Here is a 25,778-nt window from a genome sequence, read left to right as displayed (position 1 = left end):
ATTCCATCTGAACATGAGGAAGAACTTCCTGACTGTGTGAGCCGTTCAGCAGTGGAACTCTCTGCCCCGGAGTGTGGTGGAGGCTCCTTCTTTGGAAGCTTTTAAACAGAGGCTGGATGGCCATCTGTCAGGGGTGATTTGAATGCAATATTCCTGCTTCTTGGCAGAATGGGGTTGGACTGGATGGCCCATGAGGTCTCTTCCAACTCTTTGATTCTATGATTCTATGATTCTATGACCAGACTCACTGGTGAGGATCGTCCTCCGCTTGCATTGCTCCTCCACGTTTCCGTGCTTCTTCCCGGACAAGGTGTACGGCGTCTCAAAGACAAAGCGGCTGAGGTTGTGGTTCCTCTCGAAAGCCGTCTTCCTCTCAGAGAGCTCCTTCTCATCAAAGTAGGGCTTCAGGTAGGTCACCTGGATGTAGGCGTATTTGGGGTCCAGGTCTTTGAGGTTCACCTGAGGAAGCAACAACAGAAACTGCTCTAGTGGGGGGCATCTACACAGAGAATGAATGCCGTTTGGCACCACTTGATCCCATTTGCTGTGGGATCCTGGGAATTGCAGTGTTACAAGGTCATGAACTGCAACTCACATGACTCCATAGCATTGAGTCACGGCAGTTCAAGTGGTGTTAAACTGCATTGAGTCTACAGTACAGGCAGACCCAAAGAAAAGTCATTACATAAATAAAAACCCTGAGGATTTTTCATATTGTATAGAGGTATTTATATGAGAATGCTTTCTAGGAGATGGGAAGATCAAATTGGAAGATAATTATCATCATAATAAATAGTAATAGTAGCAATACTATAATTATAATACATTGTTATTAATTATTAATAACATATTATTAATAACAATAATTTATTATTGTTATTGACAGTACAGGGTTAGTCAAAATGCATAGGCCAATAAGCCATTCAATTGAATGGCTTATTGGCCTATGCATTTTGACTAACCCTGTATATCACAGCAAACGAGATCTATATGCTAGGGCTAGGACTGTGTGATGTATTTTGGAATGATGTGTGCAATCCAAGTCAGGTGGCATTTTGCAGTTGACAGACTGTGATTTTGTTAATGTTTATTGTTTCCAAATGCCGGCTGAGATCTTTTGGCACGGCACCCAGTGTGCCGATGGCCACTGGGACCACCTGTACTGGTTTATGCCAGAGCCAGGAGAGAATGCTTCTGGAACATGGCCATACAGACCGGGAAACTCACAGCATCCCAGTATTTCCACTGTTTCTCATATATTTGTTAACAACGAAGGCAAAAATAGGGGACAGGTGACATCTCGAATTGTAATTTTATATTGTTATGTATTCTCATGTTTTATGTAATTATGTTGTTTATTGTTTGCATTTTTGGTTTGTGTTTTCGGTTTGACTCTATTGTAATTTGTTGTTTGGGCTTGGCCTCATGTAAGCCGCTCTGAGTCCCTATTGGGGAGATGGTGGCGGGGTATAAATCAAGATTATTATTATTATTATTATTATTATTATTATTATTATTACTAGCCGTCCCCTGCCACGCATTGCTGTGGCCCACATGGAGGTTCTGTGTGGGAGGTTTGTCCCAATTCTATCGCCGGTGGGGTTCGAAATGCTCTGTGATTGTAGGTGAACTATAAATCCCAGCAACTACAACTCCCAAATGTCAAGATCCTATTTTCCCCAAACTCCACCAGTGTTCACATTTGGGCATATTGAGTATTCGTGTAGCGTTTGGTCCAGATCCATCATTGTTTGAGTCCACAGGGATCTCTGGATGTAGGTGAACTACAACTCCAAAACCAAAGGACACTGGCCACCAAACCCTTCCAGTATTTTCTCTTGTTCATGGGAGAACTGTGTGCCAAGTTTGGTTCAATTCCATCATTGGTGGGGTTCAGAATGCTCTTTGATTGTAGGTGAACTATAAATCCCAGCAACTACAGCTCCCAAATGTCAAGATTCTATTTTCCCCAAACTCCACCAGTGTTCACATTTGGGCATATTGTGTATTCGTGTAGCGTTTGGTCCAGATCCATCATTGTTTGTGTCCACAGTGATCTCTGGATGTAGGTGAACTACAACTCCAAAACCAAAGGACACTGCCCACCAAACCCTTCCAGTATTCTCTGTTGGTCATGGGAGAACTGTGTGCCAAGTTTGGTCCAATTCCATCGTTGGTGGGGTTCAGAATGCTCTTTGATTGTAGTTGAACTATAAATCCCAGGAACTACAACTCCCAAATGACAAAATCAATTTTTTTGAGTGAAGGGTATACATTGGGTTGTTAGGTGTCTTGTGTCCAAATTTGATGTCAATTTGTCCAGTGGTTTTTGAGTTCTGTTAATCCCACAAACGAACATTACATTTTTATTTATATAGATTATTATTATTATTATTATTATTATTATTATTATTATTATTATTATCATTATCTTGAAGGCTTTGAATGTCACCTTATTGGAATCCTGGATGATTTTGACATTTTCGGCTCCAAATTTCTCTCCATAAAGCTTCAGGAGCCGGAAGGAGATCTCCGAGAGCCCTGTGAGTTTGGGCTCCTTGTAGATGTATTCTTTGCCATCTTCTTCTTCAAAGAACGCCTGTTGAGGAACCATAAATACAATGCTTAGAAAGGGCTGAAAAGAGAACTAGGTTTCAAATAGGGAACAAACAGCCTTGGTCGTCGAATAAACACGGCATCTTGGAGACAAACATAGGATTCGTTTTAGCTTTATTTTGCTCTTATTTTTAGCTTGGCTTTGCTTCGAGTTTTAAGAATAAGGAACAAGAGGCTGCTGAGCAAAAAATATATTTTGCAAGCTTTTGGTCGGTGCTCAGAATACAGCTCTATACAGAATCATAGAGTTGGAAGAGACCTCATGGGCCATCCAGTCCAACCCCATTCTGCCAAGAAGCAGGAAAATTGCATTCAAAGCACCCCCAAAAGATGGCTATCCAGCCTCTGTTTAAAAGCTTCAAAAGAAGGAGCCTATCACACTACGGGGCAGAAAGTGTTGCAACTCAGGATAGTATTCACCTTGCTCCAGAGACCACCACACCAAAGTTGTGGGTTTTTGTAGTTTATTGAAAAAAGCAAAATCAAAACAAAGAAATAGAAATGCAATAGGTCCATAGGCAAAACAGAGACTTAAATGCAAAGGCAAAGTTCCCAAGATCCAAAGGCAAAAACATGAAGCATAATCCCTTAGCAATGGTCAAACAAAGTCCATGGTAAACAATTGGAAACAAGACCCAAATCCCAGACTCAGGAAGCCAGAAGCGCGCTGCTAAAAGCCAAGGAAAATCTCCAGAAGTTAACATGGGAAGAGCAATGTTGGACTGACAAAAACTGCCTGTCAGCTACAAGTAACTAAGTAAGTAATTTTATTGATTAGCCCTTACGCCATATCACAATAAGAAACAGAACAAGGACTGTCAAGACCTTACCACACTCCACTTAGTAAGTTAAAATACAACACTTATAACAATACAGTAAATAAATATGATAAAACATGACAAAACTGATAAACTTATCAAGCTGAGTATATACATCATATTTCATTATCACCCCTACAATTTACGCTTCTCGGCCTTTTGGCTAAGATCAAGTGTAGCTACAAGACTAAATACCCTTTGCGAACATGAAAGCATTCCGTTGACCTTTGGCACCTTTGGCTTCTCGCTTGCTGGCCAAACAAGTGCTTCTCCGAAGCCTTAATTGCAAACGATCTGGTCTGCTCATTAATTCATTATCTTCAAGGCTATGCAACCCCTTATCTTGGTCCAGCTGGGACGGATCCTCCACCTTGCCATGTGGGATTTCACTCTTGCTATCGGTCTCTTGAACTGCAGGAACATTCCTGCAGAACTGACTTGCTGTTTCTCCTTCAGCAGCCACACTATCAGCCCCGTCTGAAACATGTACAGGAATCTGTAACCCATCAGTCTCCTCGTCATCCTGCAGGCCAAAGTCAGGCTCAGAAGGCCCAAACAACTCAGCTTCCTCAGCTTCAGGCTCAGAGTCAAGTTGAGTCACAACAGAGAGTTCCACTGCTGAACAGCTCTCACAGTCAGGAAGTTCTTCCTAATGTTCAGATGAAATCTCCTTTCTTGTAGTTTGAACCCGTTGTTCTGCGCCCTAGTCTCCAGGTCAGCAGAAAACAAGCTTTCTCCCTCCTCCCTATGACTTCCTCTCACATAGGCTATCATGTCTCCTCTTAGCCTTCTCTTCTTCAGGCTAAACATGCCCAGCTCTTTAAGCCGCTCCTCATAGGGCCTGTTCTCCAGACCCTTGATCATTTTAGTCACCCTCCTCTGGACACATTCCAGCTTGTCAATATCTCTCTTCAATTGTGGTGCCCAGAATAAGGCAGAATAGAGGGCTATTCCCTTAAGCAAGGTAATCCATTCTGCTGTCATTGTGTGCCTTCAATTCTAACTTAGGGACAGCTTTTCCCATGTGTTTATTTATTTTATTTACTTAATTTAGGGGTTTTCCTTGGGTTGAGCGAAGATGGCCATTCCCTTCGTCAGTGGATGTTTGGTTTGCCCGAAGTCACCCAATAGGTTTCCATGGATGACCAGGAATTCGAACCCAGATCCGCAACACTCAAAACCATCCTCTCATGTACTTACCTGTCCGTAAAAAGCCACCCGGAAATATGTTCCCAGCAGCCTCTTCTTGGTCTGCATCACTTCCAGGACTTTGGTGTAGGCACCGTGGAGTGTCCTGTAAACTTGGGTCAGTTTCTGGAGAGAAGAAAGACATTTTTGGGGCTCTATTTTAAAGCTCAAGTCTCCTTTTGCCACCTACAATTGGCCTGTCCTCCCTTCCTCCTTGTTTACTTCCAAACATTTATATACTACTTAGATCTCAAGCAATATAACAAATCAAATGACACAACACAATAGTCCAAAATACCATATATACTCAAGCATAAGCTGAGTTTTCAAGCCCCTTTTTAAAGGCTGAAGAAGCCTCCCTTGGCTTATACTCACGTCAAAGTTATTTATTATTTTACTCTGTTATTATTTTTATTACATTTATTATTTTACTCTATTTATTATTAGTAGTACATTATTAGTAGTACATTTATTTTACTCTATTGTTATTATCATTATTATTACATTTATTAGTTTACTCTATTATTATTACATTTATTATTTTATTCTATTTTATTATTACATTTATTATTTCACTCTTATTGTTTTTATTACTTTTATTATTTTACTCAATTATTATTTTATTACATTTATTATTTTATTATTACATTTATTATTTTACTCTATTATTGGTAATTACATTTCCATTATTTTACTCTATTATTATTATTATTATTATTATTATTATTATTAATTATGTGAAGTGTGAATTTTAATCTACAGTTATGTATAATTATAGATAGGTGTTTGAAAGGGTATTTAAAGTTGCATAACTGGGGGGGATGGTAGCCAGCTCAGCTCACTTTGAGCTGGATTGCTATGGAAAAGGGGCGGAGCCAACTGCTACTTGGCAGGGCAGCCATTTTAAAATGGTCAGTCTGCAGTCTGTGAACTGCAGGAGTATCTGGTTCTGTAGTAGTGAGAACCAGGGAAGTAGTCTGTAGTCTGTGAACTGCAGGAGTGGCTGGTTCTGTAGTAGTGAGAACCAGAAAGGTAGTCTGTAGTTTAAAAACTACAGGGAAAGGCTGATTCTTCTGTTGTGAGAATCAGGAAAGTTTTGGATTTTGGCCTGTGTAGTTTAGATAAGTCGAGTTGACTTATTTATATTAGTATGAATAGAAAGGATGAGATAAACCCAGTGAGAATCTTTATTGCAACAGAAATATCACAAAGAAAGAATAAGCTTGTATCTGAAGTAATCTGTTAAGGAAAGAAACACAGTTAGAAGAAAAATAAGTTTGAAACCTGTTTAGTGGAAGGAAGAGTCCTCCTAAGAGTTGTTTATGAAATGTTATAAATGTAACCTCTGAAGATATGTGCCTCTAAGAGTTAAGAAACATTGAAACCATCAAGCTTCTTCTACACTGCAATAAAATTGTTACAGTTTCTTCCAAAGCCAGGTCTCTGTTACAAATTCTTTCCAAGTTAAGTCACACTATACATTGAAGAAAGACCAAATCAATATTACTAGCTATTAGCTACGCTTTCAATTTAGTAAGCCCTTACAAAGTGGTGTCTCCTTTACAAAACCATTACAAACTGGTGGCATCTTTGCATACTACATTTATTATTTTACTCTCTTTATTGTTATTGGAAGGATACGCCGTCCTGGTCATATTAGTACAAAGTTGCCCTTCTCCTGTTTGCCCTTCTACTAAGCCTGGCCATTGGTAAGAACTTCCAATAGGTACAACCATCTAACATGGTCAACAGGTTTAGAGCCTACTCTTTTTCTTTTTTGGGATGAGATCTGACCAGCTTTGTCTCCAACTACCTCAAACTCACGGCGCTTTTCATAGATGGGGATGATCAACTTTGAGATCTCCGAGATGGTTTCGTAACGCTCTGCCTTCCACAGGCCTTCGACACATTGTTCCAGCAACTCCACCAGGACCTCCTGAAGAAGGGATGGAGGAAGGAAGAAAAAGAGATGGGGAGATCCTTACCAAACAGAGAAATTGGTCTGACCACTCCTCCATTTGGGTCCACACCAATTATACCTCTTGGATTCTATCTGAACAATATCCAAGTGACCTTTCTGTTTGTTCTCAACTATTTCTCCTATAAAATCTGCTTTATTACCTCACTGTAGTGAACATCCATCATCCCAGCATCTTCTTTCATGGCTCCCTCTTCATCAATATTGGGAGTAATTTTCTTGAATGACGAACATCCAGAAGGAAATAACTCTGTGCAACAAGAGAGAGGACATGCTCTTGAAAATTTCTGGGATGGGTTAACATCTGCAAAAGTGGGTTCTGGTGGCAAAAGTTAGAAGCCATTTTTAAGAGCTTTGTGCATTCGATGGGCCAAAGTTGGGGTTTGCTTTGAAGGCACTGAAGCCTCCAAAGCAATACGCTCAGAGATCACACACACACAGAGAGAGTCAGAAATATTAAAAATTAACTATCCGTATATATATTCCGGCATATAAGACACCTGTGCGTATAAGAGGACCCCCAACTTTTCCAGGTAAAAAATAGAGTTTGGGATATACTCGCCGTATAAGATTACCCCTCTTCCAACACACACCAAATAAAATTTTTAAAAGCATCAGATTTGATATTAATATGGTAATTTTCCTATTACCGTACCTCCTTCTCTGCCTCTCAGATCTGGCACATGCGCACCTGCACCACTTCACTGCAGTCTTCAGGAGCGAGATCTGAGAAGCAGAGGAGGAGGTACGGTAATAGGATACAAGGGCGGGCCAGACAGGTAAAAGAGTTGTGTTTTTCTGGGCCCAGAGCCACTCTATCTCTTTTTTCCATACCCCAGGCGCCCCGGACGCCTGCAGCTTGCGCTGCCCTTCACTTACACCTTCCCGGTGAGGCGCCCCTTCACCTCACCATTGAGACCACATTAAATCCACAAATCCTGATGAATTGATTTTTTTCTACCATACTTGTACAGCGTCACACTTGATGCTTTCACACAGTCACTGCATACGGCAGGGACACAGCCACTGCCATTTTTGAGCTCCCACCACCATATGCAGCAACCACAGATTCTTCAATCCAGATTGGAAGTTTCAGAACCCCAGTGTTGGGGTTCAGCCTGTGTGTGAACATGAACCTGATTCTCTGATTGTATTTCCTGATGCCAATGTAGATGTCAATGTGAATTCTGAGGCCAATTTAGATAATGATGGTTTGAGTAGTGAAAATCCTACAGCCTTGGAAAGCGAAAGTCAAGATTCCCATGAGAACATGCATTCCGAGCCGAGTGGAGATGGTTCACTCCCTTTTCCTCCCAGTCTTAGCTCTACGGAGAATCTGACACCTGGCCTGCCTAATGAGGATAGGCGGGGGCAAATTTGGCAGAACTGGGGAGAAGCTCAATGTTTACGTAGGTCAGCTAGATTGAGAGAAATCAAAACAAAAACTTCAGGCGTGTCTCGCAATAGATTTCTCGGCCTTACGTATGCCTGGCCTGAATGCAGCTTCAGACCAGGTATCGTTCCAGATTCATGTGCAAGCTTTTGCAGGTCTCCTGATTCCAGTGGCCTTGTTCCTCGGAGGTTTTCTAGTTGTTCCAAGAACGGTTAGTGGATTGCTAACAGGTTCCAGGATTCAGCAGTTTTGCTGTGGGTTTTATGATCTTGTTTATGGACATTTCTTGTTGTTGATTTTTACTGTGACTTTTTACCTTTGTATTTTTCCTCTATTTTGTATTCATCTTTCATCAATAAAGAAGGATTGTTTTCCTGAAGTCAAGTGTGGTGGATTGTTGTCTGAGGGTCCAGTTTCCTGCTCTGGGTCGCAACACCCAGTGTATAAGACTACTCCAGCATATAAGATGACTCCCATGAATAAAGCTACTCCAGCATATAAAATGACTCCCATGTATAAGACGACTCCCGCGTATAAGACGACCCCTGACTTTTGAGAAGATTTTCTTGGGTTAAAAAGTAGTCTTATATACCAGAATATACAGTAGGTATTTTTAATTACAAAAATGTGAGTCAAGGAAGGAAAGGGTTAAATAGATGCAATGACTCAGTAAAAGCTGCAGTTCTATATAAGCAGGTGTGCCTGTAGCTTAGTAGCAGCCAGTCTGAGGTAAGCCTCAGTGGGAGAAAGGCCTCACAGTGTGAGGTAGGCCTTAGTCTGTGAGAAGGCCTGGTGTGAGACGCTTCGGTGAGAGAAGGCCTAGTGTATAAAGACTGATGTGTGTAAAAAGCTACTGTGTGAAGCTCTGGTATAAGTTTGGTGTGAGAAGAGGCTCTGTGAGAGTGAAGCTGTTTATCTGTATGAGGCAGAAGCACAACATGGAAGCAAAGAAGGAAGTATAAAGGATTTTATTTGTGTTATGGAAACCTTGTTATTGTAAATAGTGCACCTGTATTATTTTACTACAAAGAAAAGCCTCCTATGGAAGAGATAACATTGGTCTGTGTGTTTTTGTTCTTTTGATCACTTTTGGCTACTGGTGCTGGGTCACGCTGCTGCTAATAAGTTACATTTATGAGGAGGGTCTTTTGTTAATAAGCCCACTGGCCCAACATATGTACATATAGGTTGTTGTAGGTTTTTTCGGGCTATATGGCCATGGTCTAGAGGCATTCTCTCCTGACGTTTCGCCTGTATCTATGGCAAGCATCCTCAGAGGTAGTGAGGTCTGTTGGGACTAGGAAAAAGGGTTTATATATTTTTGTTGAGAGGTGAAGTTTGCTCCAGGCACTGTCAGGCCATTATATGCTAATCAGGTGGTCAGTTGAAACATTCACACCTAGCTCCAGCAGACAAGAGTCCTTTGTCCCACCCTGGTCATTCCACAGATATATAAACCCTTTTTCCTAGTTCCAACAGACCTCACTAGCTCTGAGGATGCTTGCCATAGATACAGGCGAAACGTCAGGAGAGAATGCCTCTAGACCATGGCCATATAGCCCGAAAAAAACCTACAATAACCCAGTGATTCCGGCCATGAAAGCCTTCAACAATATGTACATATACATTTTTCTGCTACAAACTACAGTCATGAGTTCAGCTGCTGCTTTTGCAAGGCCGAACAGAGCACCTAAACATTTCCATTTTAACCCACCGCAGCGAAAAGCCGCAAACCACAATGTTTGCTTCTCCTTCTGTTCCAAAACCTTCACAATTTTGGCCTTCTCAACTTTCTTTGGAGGGAGGCCCACTTCTCCTTTTAGAGATTGAAAAAGGAGATGCACATATATAAATATGTACATTTCTTTCTCTTTGCAAACAAAACAGAGAACTGGTCTGCACAAAGCAAATAGTTCTCAAGTTTTGGAGTTCCACCAAAAAACAACTTACTCTTTCTATGAAGAAACTCTGCCACAAGTGCAGCAACGTGAACGTAGCACATGGCTGCCTGAAAAACAAAGTAAATAGACGGATTTTGTATCTTTTTGGACAGAAACATATCTCATGATGTAGATACAGGTGTTTCGAAATACGGAATGCTTCCACTCCCAAGCAATTTTGGATAAAGGAGGCACAACCCACACCATTTCCCCCGGTACCCTTTTTCTACCCCTTTGGGCTTCACCTCGGAGAAGTCTCCGTTCTTGACGTGGATCTTGGCCATGCTGTCCAACCAGGTCTTCCTCAGCTCCGGGGTGCTGGCGTAGGACTTAGCCAAGCTGTACTGGAGGTCCACCAACATCTCAGGGTCCCTCTCGTGCTCCTTCATCTGCGCCGTGGCCATCAGCACTGTCCGGATTTTCTTGGTCAGGTCTTTGACCTCCGAAGGAAACGCGGTTGCCTGTCAAGGACCACAGTGCGGACACAAAACGGGACGTGAGGACTAAGGCTCCCAAGTTCTTCACTTGGATTCAGAGCAGGGCCATATAAATGAGTACAGGCAGCCCCGAGTTACACACATTCTACTTACAAATGGATACTAGATACTAGATCAGTGTTTCTCAACCTGGGGGTCGGGACCCCTGGAGGGGTCGCGAAGGGGTGTCAGAGGGGTCACCAATGACCATCAGAAAACACAGTATTTTCCGCATGGAGGTCTCTGTGCGGGAAGTTTGACCCAATTCTATCATTGTTGGGGTTCAGAACGCTCCTTGATTGTAGGTGAACTATAAATCCCAGCAAGTACAACTCCCAAATCTTAAAACCGCACGAGTGTGCACATTTTGGCATATGGAATATCCGTGCCAAGTTTGGTCCAGATCCATCACTGTTGGAGTCTAGAGTGCTCTCTGGATATAGGCGAACTTCAGCTCCCAAACTCAAGGTCAATGCCCACCAAACCCTTCCAGTATTTTCTTTTGGTCATGGGAGTTCTGTGTGCCAACTTTGGTTCAATTCCATTGTTGGTGGGGTTCAGAATGCTCTTTGTTTACAGGTTAACGATAAATCCCAGCAACTACAACTCCCAAATGGCAAAATCAATCCCTCCGCCAACCCCACCAGTATTCAAATTTGGGCATACCGGGTATTTGTGCCAAATTTGCTCCAGTGAATGAAAATACATCCTGCAGATCATTATTTACATGGCGATTGATAATGTTAGGGTTCTGGTTGGGGGTCATCACAACATGAGGAACTGTATTTAGGGGTCGCAGCATTAGGAAGGTTGAGAACCACTGTACTAGAGGATACTAGAGACAAAGCTGAAGTACTTTGGCCACATCATGAGGAGACAGCAAAGCCTAGAGAAGAGAATGATGCTGGGGAAAGTGGAAGGCAAAAGGAAGAGGGGCCGACCAAGGGCAAGATGGATGGATGGCATCCTTGAAGTGACTGGACTGACCTTGAAGGAGCTGGGGGTGGTGACGGCCGACAGGGAGCTCTGGCGTGGGCTGGTCCATGAGGTCACGAAGAGTCGGAGATGACTGAACGAATGAACAACAACTTACAAATGACTCCTAGTTAAGAACAGGGCTGAGACAACAGAAAGTGAGAGAAAGCTTCCCTTTGGAAGGGAAAACCACTCTTGGGAGAGTTATTATCATGGGGAAAAAAGGTCTCCACTGAAACCTTCTCACTAATCCTTGATTCCGTAATAATAATAATAATAATAATAATAATAATAATAATAATATATTTATACCCCGCTACCATCTCCCCAAGGGACTCGGTGCGGCTTACATGAGGCCGAGCCCACAACACAACAATACAAGCAATAACAACAACAATACATGCAATTAAAATAAATCACAATGAGCATCGACAACACGTCACATTTCTGAAATTATCACAGGGACAGAAAGTGAGGTGGAATCGTCTGAACAGGGGAACAGGAAGCAACACAAACACCACAAGGTGTTAAGCCTGTCCCTTGCTATCCAAAGCTTATATATGTGTGTGTGTGTGTCGCTGTAGTTACACTTTAATATGTGCTTGTTCCACCTTACAAATTCAACTTAAGAACTAACCTACAGAACCTATCTTGTTCGCCACTTGAGGACTGACTGTATATATACACACACATATGTATATGTGTGTATGTGTTTGTATGTATGTCACTTGGGGACTTCCTGTATGTGTTGAGGATCACTGGGACAATGTTGGGTTCTCCAGAACTTCAGTAAAGGTTCAACCTCAGCAGGTTCTGGAGAAGCAGGGGCCAGAAACAATATTTTGGGTCAACACATTGGCACAACTCTAGCAGACCAATGCCACCTTGACTGCCAAAGCTCCATGCGATGGAGTCTTGGGATTTGTAGTCTCATGAAGTATGGGGCATTCTCTTGCATTCTGCTCCGAATTCTAGCATTACTCATAACTATTAATTATTTCAACATGGAGCCCTTGTGCTGACAGGACTGATAACCGACAGGTCGGAAGTTCGAATCCAGGGAAAGCATGGATGAGCTCCCTTGTCAGCTAAAGCTCCCCATGCGGGGACATGAGAGAAGCCTCCTACAGGGATGGTAAACATTAACACATCCAGGCGTCCTCTGGGCAACATCCTTGCAGATAGCCAATTCTCTCACACCAGAAGCGACTTGCAGTTTCTCAAGTTGCTCCGGACATGACAAAAAGTTCCAACAGACCTCACTACCTCTGAGGATGCTTGCCATAGATGCAGGCAAAACATCAGAAGAGAATGCCTCTAGAACATGGCCATATATCCCGAAAAAACCTACAACGACCCATTGTTTTTATTGTTTCTACTTTTTTTATATGTCTTATACAGAATCATAGCATTCCTAGAGTTGGAAGAGACCACATGGGCCATCCAGTCCAACCCCCTGCCAAGAAGCAGGAATATTGCATTCAAAGCACCTCTGACCTATGGCCATCCAGCCTCTGTTTAAAAGCTTCCAAAGAAGGAGCCTCCACCACACTCCTGGGCAGAGAGTTCCACTGCTGAATGGCTCTCACAGTCAGGAAGTTCTTCCTCATGTTCAGATGGAATCTCCTTTCTTGTAGTTTGAAGCCATTGTTCACATTATATGTTAATGTTTTTAATTATATTTTATGTTGTTGAGGCATTGATTGTCGACTGTAAACCGCCTTGAGTCGCCTTCGGGCTGAGAAAGGCAGTATATAAATATGGTAAATAAATAAATCACTCCTGACACACACACACACAAATTCAATATGATTCCAGAATCCGGTGAAGAATTCTATAGTCTTTTCCCTTTAAGTGCAGCATTAGACTTGACAGCAGAGATTTCTAAGCACACCATGATTCACAGACATTCAAATAGCAACGAAGTGTTATAACTATGGGTGCATTCACACAGAATTCATGTCATTCATGCCAAATACTCTCCTTAAATTATGGAATTTTCAGCTCAGCTATTCAGTCCTTGGCTTCGCCCCCAATCCATGACTGCTTTCCCAAGCAGGAGTGAGCTGAAGAGAGGGCATCCAAACCTACCTTCACCGGCCGGTCGCTGTTAGCAAAGTTATTGATGATGGACAGCGACTCTTGGAACCTCGAACCGCCACTAAGGGCAACGTCAGCGATCAGTTGGCTCACAGCAATTATGATCTATCGAAGAAATTGATAGTTTGGGGATAAATTTGTTTGTTGTTTCTGAGCTGCGAGTCTTGTCTTGTGTTCCGGAGTGCTTGGAAACCCAAGGAAGGCTCTCCAATCCCCTCTTAACCATCTCTTCTCCAAGCTAAACCTACAGAACAACCTAAGTGGCTCTTCATAGTTTCCAGATCTTTGACCATTTTGGTGGACCTTCTCTAAATGATCTAACAGAGAGTCTAGATCAGTGCTTCTCAACCTGTGGGTCCCCAGGTGTTTCGGCCTACAACTCCCAGAAATCCCAGCCAGTTTACCAGCTGTTAGGATTTCTGGGAGTTGAAGGCCAAAACATCTGGGGACCCTAGGTTGAGAACCACTGGTCTAGATCAAAGAAGCATTCCATCCCTTTCTCTGATGAAGTCCAGATATCCCACAAAGCCAAAGCTAGAAACAGGCATCAAAGCAACCAGTTCTATCCAGACTATCCTTGGCGAGCAGTCCTTGTGGGCAAAAAATGTAGAAATCACCCAAATGCAGTGGAAGGAAAGAGCCAACATTTAAAAAATCCCACTAATACTGTGTTTACTTGAATCGAATACTCACCTTTTTGGGCTAAATGACCTTTCCATAATTAGGGTGTGCATTAGATTAGCGTCATACGGTGATCTTAGCGCTGAGCCAAAACCAAATGGGAAGCTGCTTCAAGAGCTCCTCTTTGAGGGATATCATCTCTTATGAAATGTCCAGGGCTCAATGCTATGAGATCCTGGGATTTGTTGTTTGGTGAGTTTTTGGTAGAGAAGGCTCAAGGCCTTGGAAAACTACAGTCCCCATGATTCCATAACACTGAACCAAGGCAATAAAAGTGGATTCTTTCTGCATCTAAAACATAGATGTGTGCTTTTCATCTTAAGAACAGACAAGCATCTTGAGCTCTGAGGATTACCTGGGAAGGAATCCTCCCACTGGAGCACTGCAGCACACCCAAATACCTGGGAGTCACTCTGGACCATGCTCTGACTTACAAGAAGCACTGCTTGACTATCAAGCAAAAAGTGGGTGCTAGAAATATTATCATACGAAAGCTGACTGGCACAACCTGGGGATCACAACCAGACACAGCAAAGACATCTGCCCTTGCATTTTGCTACTCTGCTGCTGAATACGCACGCCCAGTGTAGAATACATATCACCACGTGAAAACTACGTGGCTCTTAATGGGACATGTCACATTATGACAGGATGCCCAACACCACTGGAAAAATTATACTGTTTAGCTGGTATTACACCATCTGACATCTGTCAGGCAGTAGCAGCCTGTAATGAAAGGAACAAGGCATTGACATCTCCAGCGCATCCTCTGTTTGTATATCAGCCAGCCTGCCAATGCCTTAAATCAAGACATAGTTTTTCAAGATCTATTGAGATACTCATAGGAACACCTCAGCAAGTGAGAGTCCAAAACTGGCAGGCTCAAGCCCGGAACCTCAAAACCATGGCTGATTCTGGAGGAGAGATTCCCCACTGGGCACACAGAAGACTGGGTGACCTGGAAGGTGCTGAACAGACTGCGTTCTGGCACCATGAGATGCAAAGCCAACTTTAAGAGATGGGGCCACAAAGTGGAGTCCACGACATGCGAGTGCAGAGAAGAGCAAACCACAGACCAACTATTTCAATGAAATCTGAGCCCTGCCACATGCACGATGGAGGACCTCCTTATAGAAACAACAGAGGCACTCCAAGTGGCCAGCTACTGGTCAAAGGACATTTAGCATAATTTAACAAAGGAAAGGAGTGTTGGCCTGCTCCCTCAGGTCCTTTGCGGGCCATAATCTTGCAAGCCCTGAACCTGGCCCACTTGTGTCCTTTCTTCCTCACCTGGAGGTGGGTCCGCAGGAAGGTCTTCCGCTTGGTGAACTCAAAGTTGTTGCGCATGAGGAGGTAGAGGAGGGCGGAGGCCTCATTCCGCGTGGAGCTGAGTTTGGAGCTGCAGCACTTGAGCACCTCGTAGCAGAAGGCGGCACACAGGCTGACCCGGCCCTTGAAGAAGGCTGATGGGAACTGGGCGCAAGCAGGAAGACGGGAGTTAACACAGAACATAGGTTTACAGATGTGTCATTTCTCTCTTGGAGAAAAAAGGGGGTTATTTTACAAAAAGCTTTCAAAAATGGTAGTGCAGAAATAACAGCATTTGCAGCAGTTCGGCAGATCGGAAGCTCCCAGTGCCAGCAGTAGAGCTATTCTGCTTCCGCAATTACAGGAGCTTGAAAAGTGATCGAAGACCTAGAATCATAGAATCATAGAATCAAAGAGTTGGAAGAGACCTCATGGGCCATCCAGTCCAACCCCCTGCCAAGAAGCAGGAACATTCAATTCAAATCACCCCTGACAGATGGCCATCCAGCCTCTGTTTAAAAGCTTCCAAAGAAGGAGCCTCCACCACACTCCAGGGCAGAGAGTTCCACTGCTGAATGGCTCTCACAGTCAGGAAGTTCTTCCTCATGTTCAGATGGAATCTCCTCTCTTATAGTTTGAAGCCATTGCTCCGCGTCCTAGTCTTCAAGGAAGCAGAAAACAAGCTTGCTCCCTCCTCCCTGTGGCTTCCTCTCACATATTTATACATGGCTATCATATCTCCTCTCAGCCTTCCCTTCTTCAGGCTAATCATGCCCAGCTCCTTAAGCCGCTCCTCATAGGGCGTGCTCTCCAGACCCTTGATCATTCCAGTCGCCCTCCTCTGGACACACTCCAGCCCGTCAACATCTCTCTTGAATTGTGGTGCCCAGAATTGGACACAATACTCCAGGTGTGGTCCAACCAAAGCGGAATAGAGGGGTAGCACCACTTCCCCGGACCTAGACACTATGCTCCTATTGATGCAGGCCAAAATCCCATTGGCTCTTTTTGCCGCCACATCACATTGTTGGCTCATGTCCACGAGGACTCCAAGATCTTTTTCACACGTACTGCTCTCTTGAAAACACACATGTCTTGAAAGCACACAACAGCAATCCTATCTCATCAGCCAAAAACAGGCCCACACATTTATTCAAAGCATCACATTACAATATAGCAGGCATGGGCAAACTTTGGCCTACCAGGTGTTTTGGACTTCAACTCCCACAATTCCTAACAGCCAGCAGGCTGTTAGGAATTGTGGGAGTTGAAGTCCAAAATACCTGGAAGGCCGAAGTTTGCCCATGTGTGCTGTATCGGAGAGTTAGGGCCTTGCTATCCATCTGACTGTCTTTCAGGAGACATATAGCCTCTCTTTTTCCATGCTCACAGGAGGAGAAACAAAGGGGCAGTTTGGCAGATCAGAAGCTCCTAGTGTCAGCAGTAGAGCTATTGAGCTTCCGCAATTACAGGAGCTTGAAAAATGATACAAGACTTTATTCAAAGCACCACATTGAGATAAAGCAGGCATGGGCAAACTTTGGCCTTCCATGTGTTTTGGACTTCAACTTCCACAATTCCTAACAGCCAGTAGGCTCTTAGGAATTGTGGGAGTTGAAGTCCAAACTACCTGGAAAGCCAAAGTTTGCCCATGCCTGCTATATCAGAGAGTTAGGGCCTTGCTATCCATCTGACTGTCTTTCGGGAGACATCTAGTTTCTTTCTCTCCATGCTCACAGGAGGAGAAACAAAAGGGCAGTTCGGCAAATCTGAAGCTTCTAGTGCAGTATTTCTCAGCCTTCCTAATGCCACGACCCCTTAATACAGTTCCTCATGTTTTGGCGACCCCCCAACCATAACATTATTTTCGCTCCTACTTCATAACTGTAATTTTGCTATTGTTATGGATTGCAAAGTAAATATCTGATATGCAGGATATATTTTCATTCACTGGACCAAATTTGGCACAAAAACCCAATGCACCCAAATTTGAATACTGGTGGGGTTTGGGGGAAATAGACCTTGACATTTGGGAGTTATAGTTGCTGGGATTTATAGTTCACTTACAATCAAAATGCATTCTGAACCCCACCAATGATAGAATAGGGCAAAATTTCCCACACAAACCCCCCATACCTTGAAGGGACTCATAGAATCCTAGAGTTGGAAGAGACCTCATGGGTCATCCAGTCCAACCCCCTGCCAAGAAGCAGGGATATTGCATTCAAAGCACACCTGACAGATGGCCATCCAGCCTCTGTTTAAAAGCTTCCAAAGAAGGAGCCTCCACCACACTCCGGGGAAGAGTTCCACTGCTCAACAGCTCTCACAGTCAGGAAGTTCTTCCTAATGCTTGCTGGTACGAGCCTTCCTCTAGCCTTTTATGCTCTCTCTCGCCTGCACATGGGCACCACACTGCCATAATCTGGCCTCCTATTATGACTCTCCTGTCTTCCCAATTCTCCAGCTGCTTCTCATATGTCCTAGTTTCGCTTCCCCCATTTTCTGCCTTTGTCCTCAGCTCACTTTGACAGCTGCAAATTGAGTTCAAGTGCAAAACAAAAAACCCAAACTGTTGCATTTAAACAGAGGACAGGAAACCTTGTCCTTTCCAAAAGCAAACTGCTGCAGCCACTCTTTTGTCCCCTTTCCCATCTGAATCCTATGCTCACATGCCATCCACTTCCCCAATTTTGGATGTGAAATCTTGGAGGGCAGGAACCATGCCTTGAAATGAATACTATACCACTATTATCTCTGACCTTGAAGGAGCTGGGGGTGGTGATGGCCGACAGGGAGCTCTGGCATGGGCTGGTCCATGAGGTCACGAAGAGTCGGAGACAACTGAACGAATGAACAACAACATTATCTCTATCGAGGTGGGAATAATACACAACCCTTGTGCACCCCAAAACCCACGGCAAGACCAAATATTATCCTTCTTTATCCTTCAATTCCCAATCTGAATCAGGAATATTTCTTGACTTTGAGTCACAGCTGGATCTTGCCAATGCTGTGCACCAAAGGACACATTCTCCGAATCACATTGTTTCAAAACAAACAAACAATATAAAATGCTTGTGGTTTGGCTCCGGCTTCCCATCAGTTTCTTGAGAAAGTCTGTAGCTCCTCCCAAGTTGTTCCTTGGTGACCAAAGGCCCTATTTTGCCCCTCTGGCAACACCCACGAACAAAGGGAAATATGTGTCCAGGTGGGATTCATGAGTGGAAAAACCACACCCTAGAATCATAAAATCACAGAATCATAGAGTTGGAAGAGACCTCATGGACCATCTAGTCCAACCCCATTCTGCCAAGAAGCAGGAATATTGCATTCAAAGCACCCAAAGCCATCCACTCTCTGTTTAAAAACCTCCAAAGAAGGAGCCTCCACCACACTCCAGGGCAGAGAGTTCCACTGCTGAACGGTTCTCACAGTCAGGAAGTTCTTCCTAATGCTCGCTGGCATGAGTCTTCCTCTAGCCTTGTACGCTCTCTTTCGCCTGCACATGCGCACCACACTGCCCTAATCTGGCCTCCTATTACGACTCTCCTGTCTTCCCAATTCTCCAGCTGCTTCTCATATGTTCAGATGGAATCTCGTTTCTTGTAGTTTGAAGCCATTGTTCCACGTCCTAGTCTCCAGGGAAGCAGAAAACAAGCTTGCTCCCTCCTCCCTGTGACTTCCTCTCACATAGGCTATCATGTCTCCTCTCAGCCTTCTGTTCTTCAGGCTAAACATGCCCAGCTCCTTAAGCCACTCCTCATAGGGCTTGGTCTCCAGACCGTCAAAACATCTGGGCGTCCCCTGGGCAACGTCCTTGCAGATGGCCGATTCTCTCATACCAGAAGTGACTTGCAGTTTCTCAAGTCACTCCTGACATGAAAAAAAACACTTCTGACATGATAAATAGAATTATTATTGTTATTATTGTATTGATTGTTTGTCTACCTTGTTGATGAAGGACCGGAGTGAAGCGAAGACATGCTTCAGGGCAGCCTCCGACTGACCGTTTCGGAGAAAGGCGAGGTGGATGTCGAACACTTTCTTCATCAACGGGTTGTGTCCATCGTTGTTCAAGAGCTGGTTCTGCAAAAGGAGCGAGATGGTTGACTTTCCCCAAAAAATAAGGTTAGAAAAGCACCAATATGACATCTTGGACATGGAGCACCCAAACCTTGATCCAGTTTACAGAAAATGCTCACCTTGAAGCACTGGGTGAAGAAGGAAATGGTGTCCAAGACCGTGAGTGTCACTTCGGTCGCCGTGTTGCCCTCTAGCAAAGCCTGGTGCAAGATGTCGGCTTCAGAGGAACCTGGGAAGAAGGAGCCATGCAAAAAGTGATGCTCATATTTAGTGACTTGCAATGAGAGGGGAATTGAATAAAGGGCAAAACAACTCTTTTGGAGAGTTGCTCGTTGGGTCCTCTTTGGCTGAAAGAAACATGTATCACAGCGATAGCACTATATAACAAAATTTGAAAAATGTTCCTTTCCTGGTTTGAAAGTTATTTCCTATGTAATTGTGCAGCCCTCTCTTTGAAAGTAGTTGTTCTACTACAGAAATTTTGTTTATGTTGAATTGGTTGAGACTCAATGAGATATTAATTGGAAAACTATTGCAAAATGATTTGATTTAGGTTCCCATCTGCAAAAGAGGTCTCATAAGAGCAGAATGGACAGTGTCTACTGCAATGCATTTTTGTGGCCAAATTACATGATGTTTTCGGGCAATCCGTGCTTCCAAACTCAAAAGAAAGCCCTTTCAAATGTGAATGTGCCTGTATAATCATCCTTACAGATATGCGTATGCGACGACATTTCACTACTTCAGACCTTTTACAGGTGTATTATTATGTGTGTCGATGTGGGAGGAAAAATATTTTCTTTTAATTTTTTTACTGCCTTGTATTGATTGTATTTTCTCCCTTTTAAATTGGCTGGGGCTTTTTTGTGAGCCTTTACCTTGAGGCTTTTATATTACAGGCTTGAGACACTCTTGTAGTAAACCAAGTAACAAAGTTTATTTATAGCTTCTGGCTCCAACGCTTATGGTTACATTTGTGTGTTCTGTTACAGTCTTGAGTCTTACATTCAATATCATTCACTTAGTTAACTTTTCCTATCAAGATTCAACTGTTTCACATCAACAAATATGTTACTTTTCATACACTCTTGACAGACCTATATTCTACCTTAAACTACACTGGCACTTCTTTATTCTTCTTAAAACTTAAGCTCCATTTTCCTAACTGCTTTTCTCTCACAAAAGTTCCTAACTGTCCTTCACAAACAGGAATCCCTAACTCCCTTTTTTTTACTCTCTAACTGCCTATTTTTAAACTTAACTCCGCCCCTTTGGAATGTTCATCTCTCTTCCCCCCAACTGCCATTCTGGCTCAGTGGCCCTTTCAAATCCTGGCCTACGCTCATCTGCATACGACCAATCGGCTGCACATATGCAAATTAATCTTGCCTCTACTGTTGCTACCCTATTTCTGCCAATTCTGCCACATTGCAACATAGAGCTATACATCAAAAATTTAACATAGATCAACAAATTCGATACAGCGTATTTCCATCTACGAACCCACACGATCTCTTCGATCTTCCGGAGAGGCTCTTCTCTCACTCCTGCCTGCATCTCAAGTGCGACTCGCAGGGACGAGAGAGAGGGCCTTCTCTGTGGTGGCCCCCCAGCTCTGGAACTCACTCCCCAGAGATATCAGGCAAGCCCCCACGCTGGCAATCTTCAGAAAGAATCTGAAAACCAATGTGCCTTCAATGATTGAATATTAGATACTCCCTGACCAAACTTTGCACAAAATGTCCTTAGAAGCACTTTATCTATGGTTCGTGCAATTAAATCCTCCCTTACTCAGATCCTCATCCTGATAATTTTACACTACTTCCCAGTGTTTTAAAATCTTATCCTTGAATGTGGCCCTGCCCAGTGAAATCTTTTGTTTTTAATTGTTTGTTTTTTACACTGTTGTTTCGCTTATTATATTGATTTTTTGCATTTTATGTATTTTATTTTCAGGTATTGTTATGTTTTTGTTTTATAATTTGTGTACTATATTGATGGGCATGGCCTCATGTAAGCCACACCGAGTCCCCCTCGGGGAGATGGAGCGGTGTATAAATAAAGTTTTATTATTTACTAGCTTGAGGACCTGGCGCTACCCGGCTTATTTGAGAAAGGCATTGTGTGGCAAAGGTGTCCTTTATCAGTTATCAATTAGTGAAGGTACTGCATGGTCCATCCTCCTCCAAACAGCACCTGGATGTAGAGTGGGTCATGGGGGTCCTGTGTGCCAAGTTTGGTCTTGATCAGTCATTATATGAGGGTCACAGTGGTCTCAGAAAGTGAGTTAAGGTATTGCAAGTCCCATCATCCATAGTCTGTTCTCCCCCAAACCTGACCAGAATGTAGAGTGGGTCATGGGGGCTCTGTGTGCCAAGTTTGGTCTTTATCAGTGTTTGTTGGGGGCCACAGTGATCCCTGGGAACCAAACTGTTTGAAAGTACTACAAATCCCATAATCCGTGGTCCACCTCCCCCAATCCTCACCAGGATGTAAAGGGGGCCATGGGGATTATGTGTGCCAAGTTTGGTCCAGGTGCATCACCCGTGTTGGTCACAGTGGCCTGTGAAAGTGGCAGCCAATCAGAAAGCTGCCACATACACCTCCCACCGCATACATACATACATACATACAAACACTGACTTTTATTATATATATAGATGATGATGATGATGATGATGATGATGATGATTATTATTATTATTATTATGCTAGAACTTCATATGAGTCCCAAAGACTCATTTTTCTACTGTGGTCCTTCCCAAATGGCAGCAAGAAGTGATCATAGATAGAATCAGAAGTTGGAAGAGGCTATAAAGCCTATTTATTCGGTACGACCCCTTGCTATGGAGAAGAAACACAATCCAAGCTCTCCCGATGGATGGTCATCTGGTCTCTGCTTCGAAAGCAATATTCCATGTCACCCTGCAGTCCAATTTGTGATATGTCCTGAACCTTCATTTTGAGAAGGTCTTTCAAAATGGTTGGAGTGCAACTCCCATCCTTTTTTGTCCACCCCCAAACGGTACCAGTATTTTCTGTTGGTCATGGGGGGTTCTCCATGCCAGATCCATAACTGATAGTAGTCACAAGGCTTTCTTGATGTGTGGGGACTGCAGCTCCCATCATGCTGCAGTTTGGTCCAGATCCATTGCCGGTGGGGTTTCACAGGACTCTCTGGATGTGGGTGGGCCGCCCTTCCCATCATGTTCCATCAGTATTCCCTCCCAAGTCTTACCAGCATTTAAAGTTGGCCATGTTGGGTCTGCATGCCCAGTTTGGTCCAGATCTGTTGTCGGTGGGAGCCACAATGCTCTCTGGAAGTAGGTAAACTACAACTCCGAGCAGCCTGGGTCAGTCCCCAAGTCCTCAAACCCCTCCATTTTCTCTTGATCATAGGGGGTGTACAGAAGTTATTGATACTGTGTATATGTTTAACTGTTAGAATATATTTGTTTTGGTAACAGTAGCTGAAAGCTAGAGCTAACTGGTTGTATCCACAGGAGGTTGCCAAGGAAACCAGGCAGGAGAAGGAGAAGTGGGCAGAGCCTAGCAAGAGAATGTTAGCTGCATTTTGAAATGAAGCAGTTCAGTTGGGGGTTTAGAGTCGGAGTGAGCAGTTGAGAGAGGAGAGTGGAGAAGCAGTGTGTGAATAGCCAGAGGTTTCTTCAGTCTAGGAAGGCTGAAGGGGGAAACCTAATTAGTTTCATTAGTCAGAGAGGATTAAGGGAAGCTTGTTTAGATCACTAGTTAGGAAAGAACTAGGGATCTAGGATTTGATCAAATAAGAAGGCTATTCACCTCAGGAAACATTGTGTATGAAAGTGCTTCATCACAGTAAAAGTCAATTACAAGTTGAATCATCCGGAAGTGTGAACTGTATTGCAAACCAAGTTACATTCAAAGTTCTCTAAGTTATTCCAAGTTAACCAACAGCCTGCAACCATACGCTCTGTACAAAATAAACTTATTAACTTTTGTTTGAAGACCGTGTCATCTCCATTTATCTGTGTCTGGGGAGCCAGTTCTCATCTACACAATATCCCAGAGTACTTGTAAGATATCAGCACAAACACAAAACAATCTATGCGTAATGTCAAAGTGTATTATCAAAAAAGCATATAATATTCCATTTACCAAAATCCCCAGCACATAGCTCAATTCAGTGGTACACAGAAATCAAAAGGAGCAGCCTCTCTCAAACGTAACAGTTCTAGGTCTGGATAGGGATTCCACTGTATATAGGCTTCAGGGATACATTCAATGAGAAAAGTCATATAAACAAAGTAAGCATTGAGTCATGAGGCTATATGTAAACTGAAGACAATAATGAGGGTGAAGCGCCACTCTCAAAACAATCTTCAAGGAAAATATCCAAATATCCAGACTTTGCATAATTGGTGGCAGCCCTGTACAATTGGAGTATACCCTTTACAATAGGGCTAGCGTCACTGCAAATTGGCGGCAAGCGTGGGATCCGTGTAACATCAAAGTTTAGTGCCTTAAGATTGCTTAGAGAAGTAAATCGTGAGGTAAAATTTTACACAAAATGGCCACCAGACGTCAGAAGAAGATGGCTGAAGAAACAAAAGAATCCCAGGAAGAGAGTTCAGATTCTGAACAAATGACTCTCAAATATAGACTGGAGATGAAAAAGTTAGAAATGGAAGAAAAACGACAGGCTGAAGAAAGGGAATTGAGGAAGATGGAATTAGAAAAAGATAGAGAATTGAAGAGGTTGGCTGAGGCTGAGGAAAGAGAATTGAGAAAGTTGGAATTGGAAAAAGATAGGGAATTGAGGAAGTTGGAATTGGAAAGAGCCAGTCAGGCTGAGGAAAAAGAAAGAGAATTGAAGAGGTTGGCTGAGGCTGAGGAAAGAGAATTAAGGAAAATGGAGACAGAATTGGAAAGACAGAGATTAACATTATCTCAGCCACACGTCAATAACCAAGAAGGGAACTCTAGAGCTGAGTTCTGTGTGCCAAGTTTGATCCAGATCCATAATCCTTGGGAGTCACAGGCTCTCTGGAAGTGGCTGAACTATAACTCCCAAGGTTGCTGGGAGTCACAGTATTCTCTAGAAGTGGGAGCCATATTGGAACCTATACCCACATACCTACAAACGTTCACTTTTATTATACACAGGAATAGATACAGATGGATAGATATTTACAACGTACTGTGATTCAGTGTGAATGAGCTGTCAAGGCTGCCGAGATGCTGAAGTCGGGTTTGGATGGCTCCTGGCCTGCTCCGAAGGGCTGGCATCGTCTGGGATTTCCGGTCAATGGCCGTGAGCTTGGACAGCCAAGCATCATGGACCCTGGAAAAGGCATATAGGGCATTCAGAAGGAGACAAGCCTGTTTTCTATTATACCCAACCAATGGACAATCTAACTCAGGTATGGGCCAACTCCAGCCCTCCAGGTGTTTTGGACTTCAACTCTCACAATTCCTAACAGTCTCAGGCCCTTTCTCTTTCCTCCTCAGCCACTTGAGTGACTCCATCCTATATACAGAAACCCTCCAGTTATTCAATGGGATAGGGACCACCGAACTTGAGAAACGTCTCCTGAAAGTTACCGCAATGGAGACAAAAGAGAACATTGGCCCCTGGAGGTCTTGGAGATATTTTGCTTTAGAAGATCCAAAATAAACATAAAAATAGAGGTTTTCCCCTGACATTAAGTCCAGTTGTGTCCGACTCTGGGGTGTGGCGTTCATCTCCATTTCTAAGTTGAAGAGCTGGCGTTGTCCTTAGACACCTCCAAGGTCATGTGGTCGGCATGACTGCATGGAGTGCCGTTACCTTCCCGCTGGAGCGGTACCTATTGATCTACTCACATTTGCATGTTTTCGAACTGCTAGGTTGGCAGAAGCTGGGGCTGACAGCGGAAGCTCACGCCGCTTTCCAGAATCGAACCTGCAACCTTTTGGTCAACAAGTTCGGCAGCTCAGCGGTTTAACCTACTGCGCCAACAACGTTGGCTCCAAACATACATACATACGTTATTTAATTTATGATGATGAATAATACCTGGCAATGTTTCTTTTCCCCACATATCTGAAGTGAAAGAGACAGACTCTGGAAAGAGAAAAAGAAAGAGAGAGAAGAACGAGTTCAAACTAAGGTCATAAGTGTCAAGAAAGCACCTATGCTGCAAATAAATATTTATTATATGTAATATTTATTTTCTATAAATATATTATAATATAATA

At 43.3% G+C, this 25,778-nt stretch overlaps 1 protein-coding gene across 3 annotated transcripts in view; it reads right to left on the bottom strand.

Moving 5' to 3' along the window:
- Positions 1–25,778, bottom strand: part of DOCK11 (dedicator of cytokinesis 11) — a 155,433-nt gene that overhangs the window by 21,367 nt on the left and 108,288 nt on the right. For all 3 annotated transcript variants that reach the window (XM_067471638.1, XM_060756079.2, XM_067471637.1), the window contains exons 37-49: positions 25,597–25,644; positions 24,740–24,882; positions 19,679–19,788; positions 19,425–19,562; positions 15,456–15,638; positions 13,476–13,589; positions 10,179–10,394; positions 9,944–10,001; positions 6,744–6,850; positions 6,436–6,558; positions 4,635–4,748; positions 2,453–2,599; positions 249–459 (exon numbers count right to left, since the gene is read on the bottom strand). In XM_067471638.1, coding sequence (XP_067327739.1) covers positions 249–459; positions 2,453–2,599; positions 4,635–4,748; positions 6,436–6,558; positions 6,744–6,850; positions 9,944–10,001; positions 10,179–10,394; positions 13,476–13,589; positions 15,456–15,638; positions 19,425–19,562; positions 19,679–19,788; positions 24,740–24,882; positions 25,597–25,644 — 1,712 coding nt within the window. The remainder of the gene's footprint in view (positions 1–248; positions 460–2,452; positions 2,600–4,634; positions 4,749–6,435; positions 6,559–6,743; positions 6,851–9,943; positions 10,002–10,178; positions 10,395–13,475; positions 13,590–15,455; positions 15,639–19,424; positions 19,563–19,678; positions 19,789–24,739; positions 24,883–25,596; positions 25,645–25,778) is intronic.

This window comes from Anolis sagrei, chromosome 10, assembly GCF_037176765.1.
Source record: "Anolis sagrei isolate rAnoSag1 chromosome 10, rAnoSag1.mat, whole genome shotgun sequence".
Lineage (NCBI taxonomy): Eukaryota > Metazoa > Chordata > Lepidosauria > Squamata > Dactyloidae > Anolis > Anolis sagrei.
This window is presented reverse-complemented; position numbering and strand designations above follow the sequence as displayed.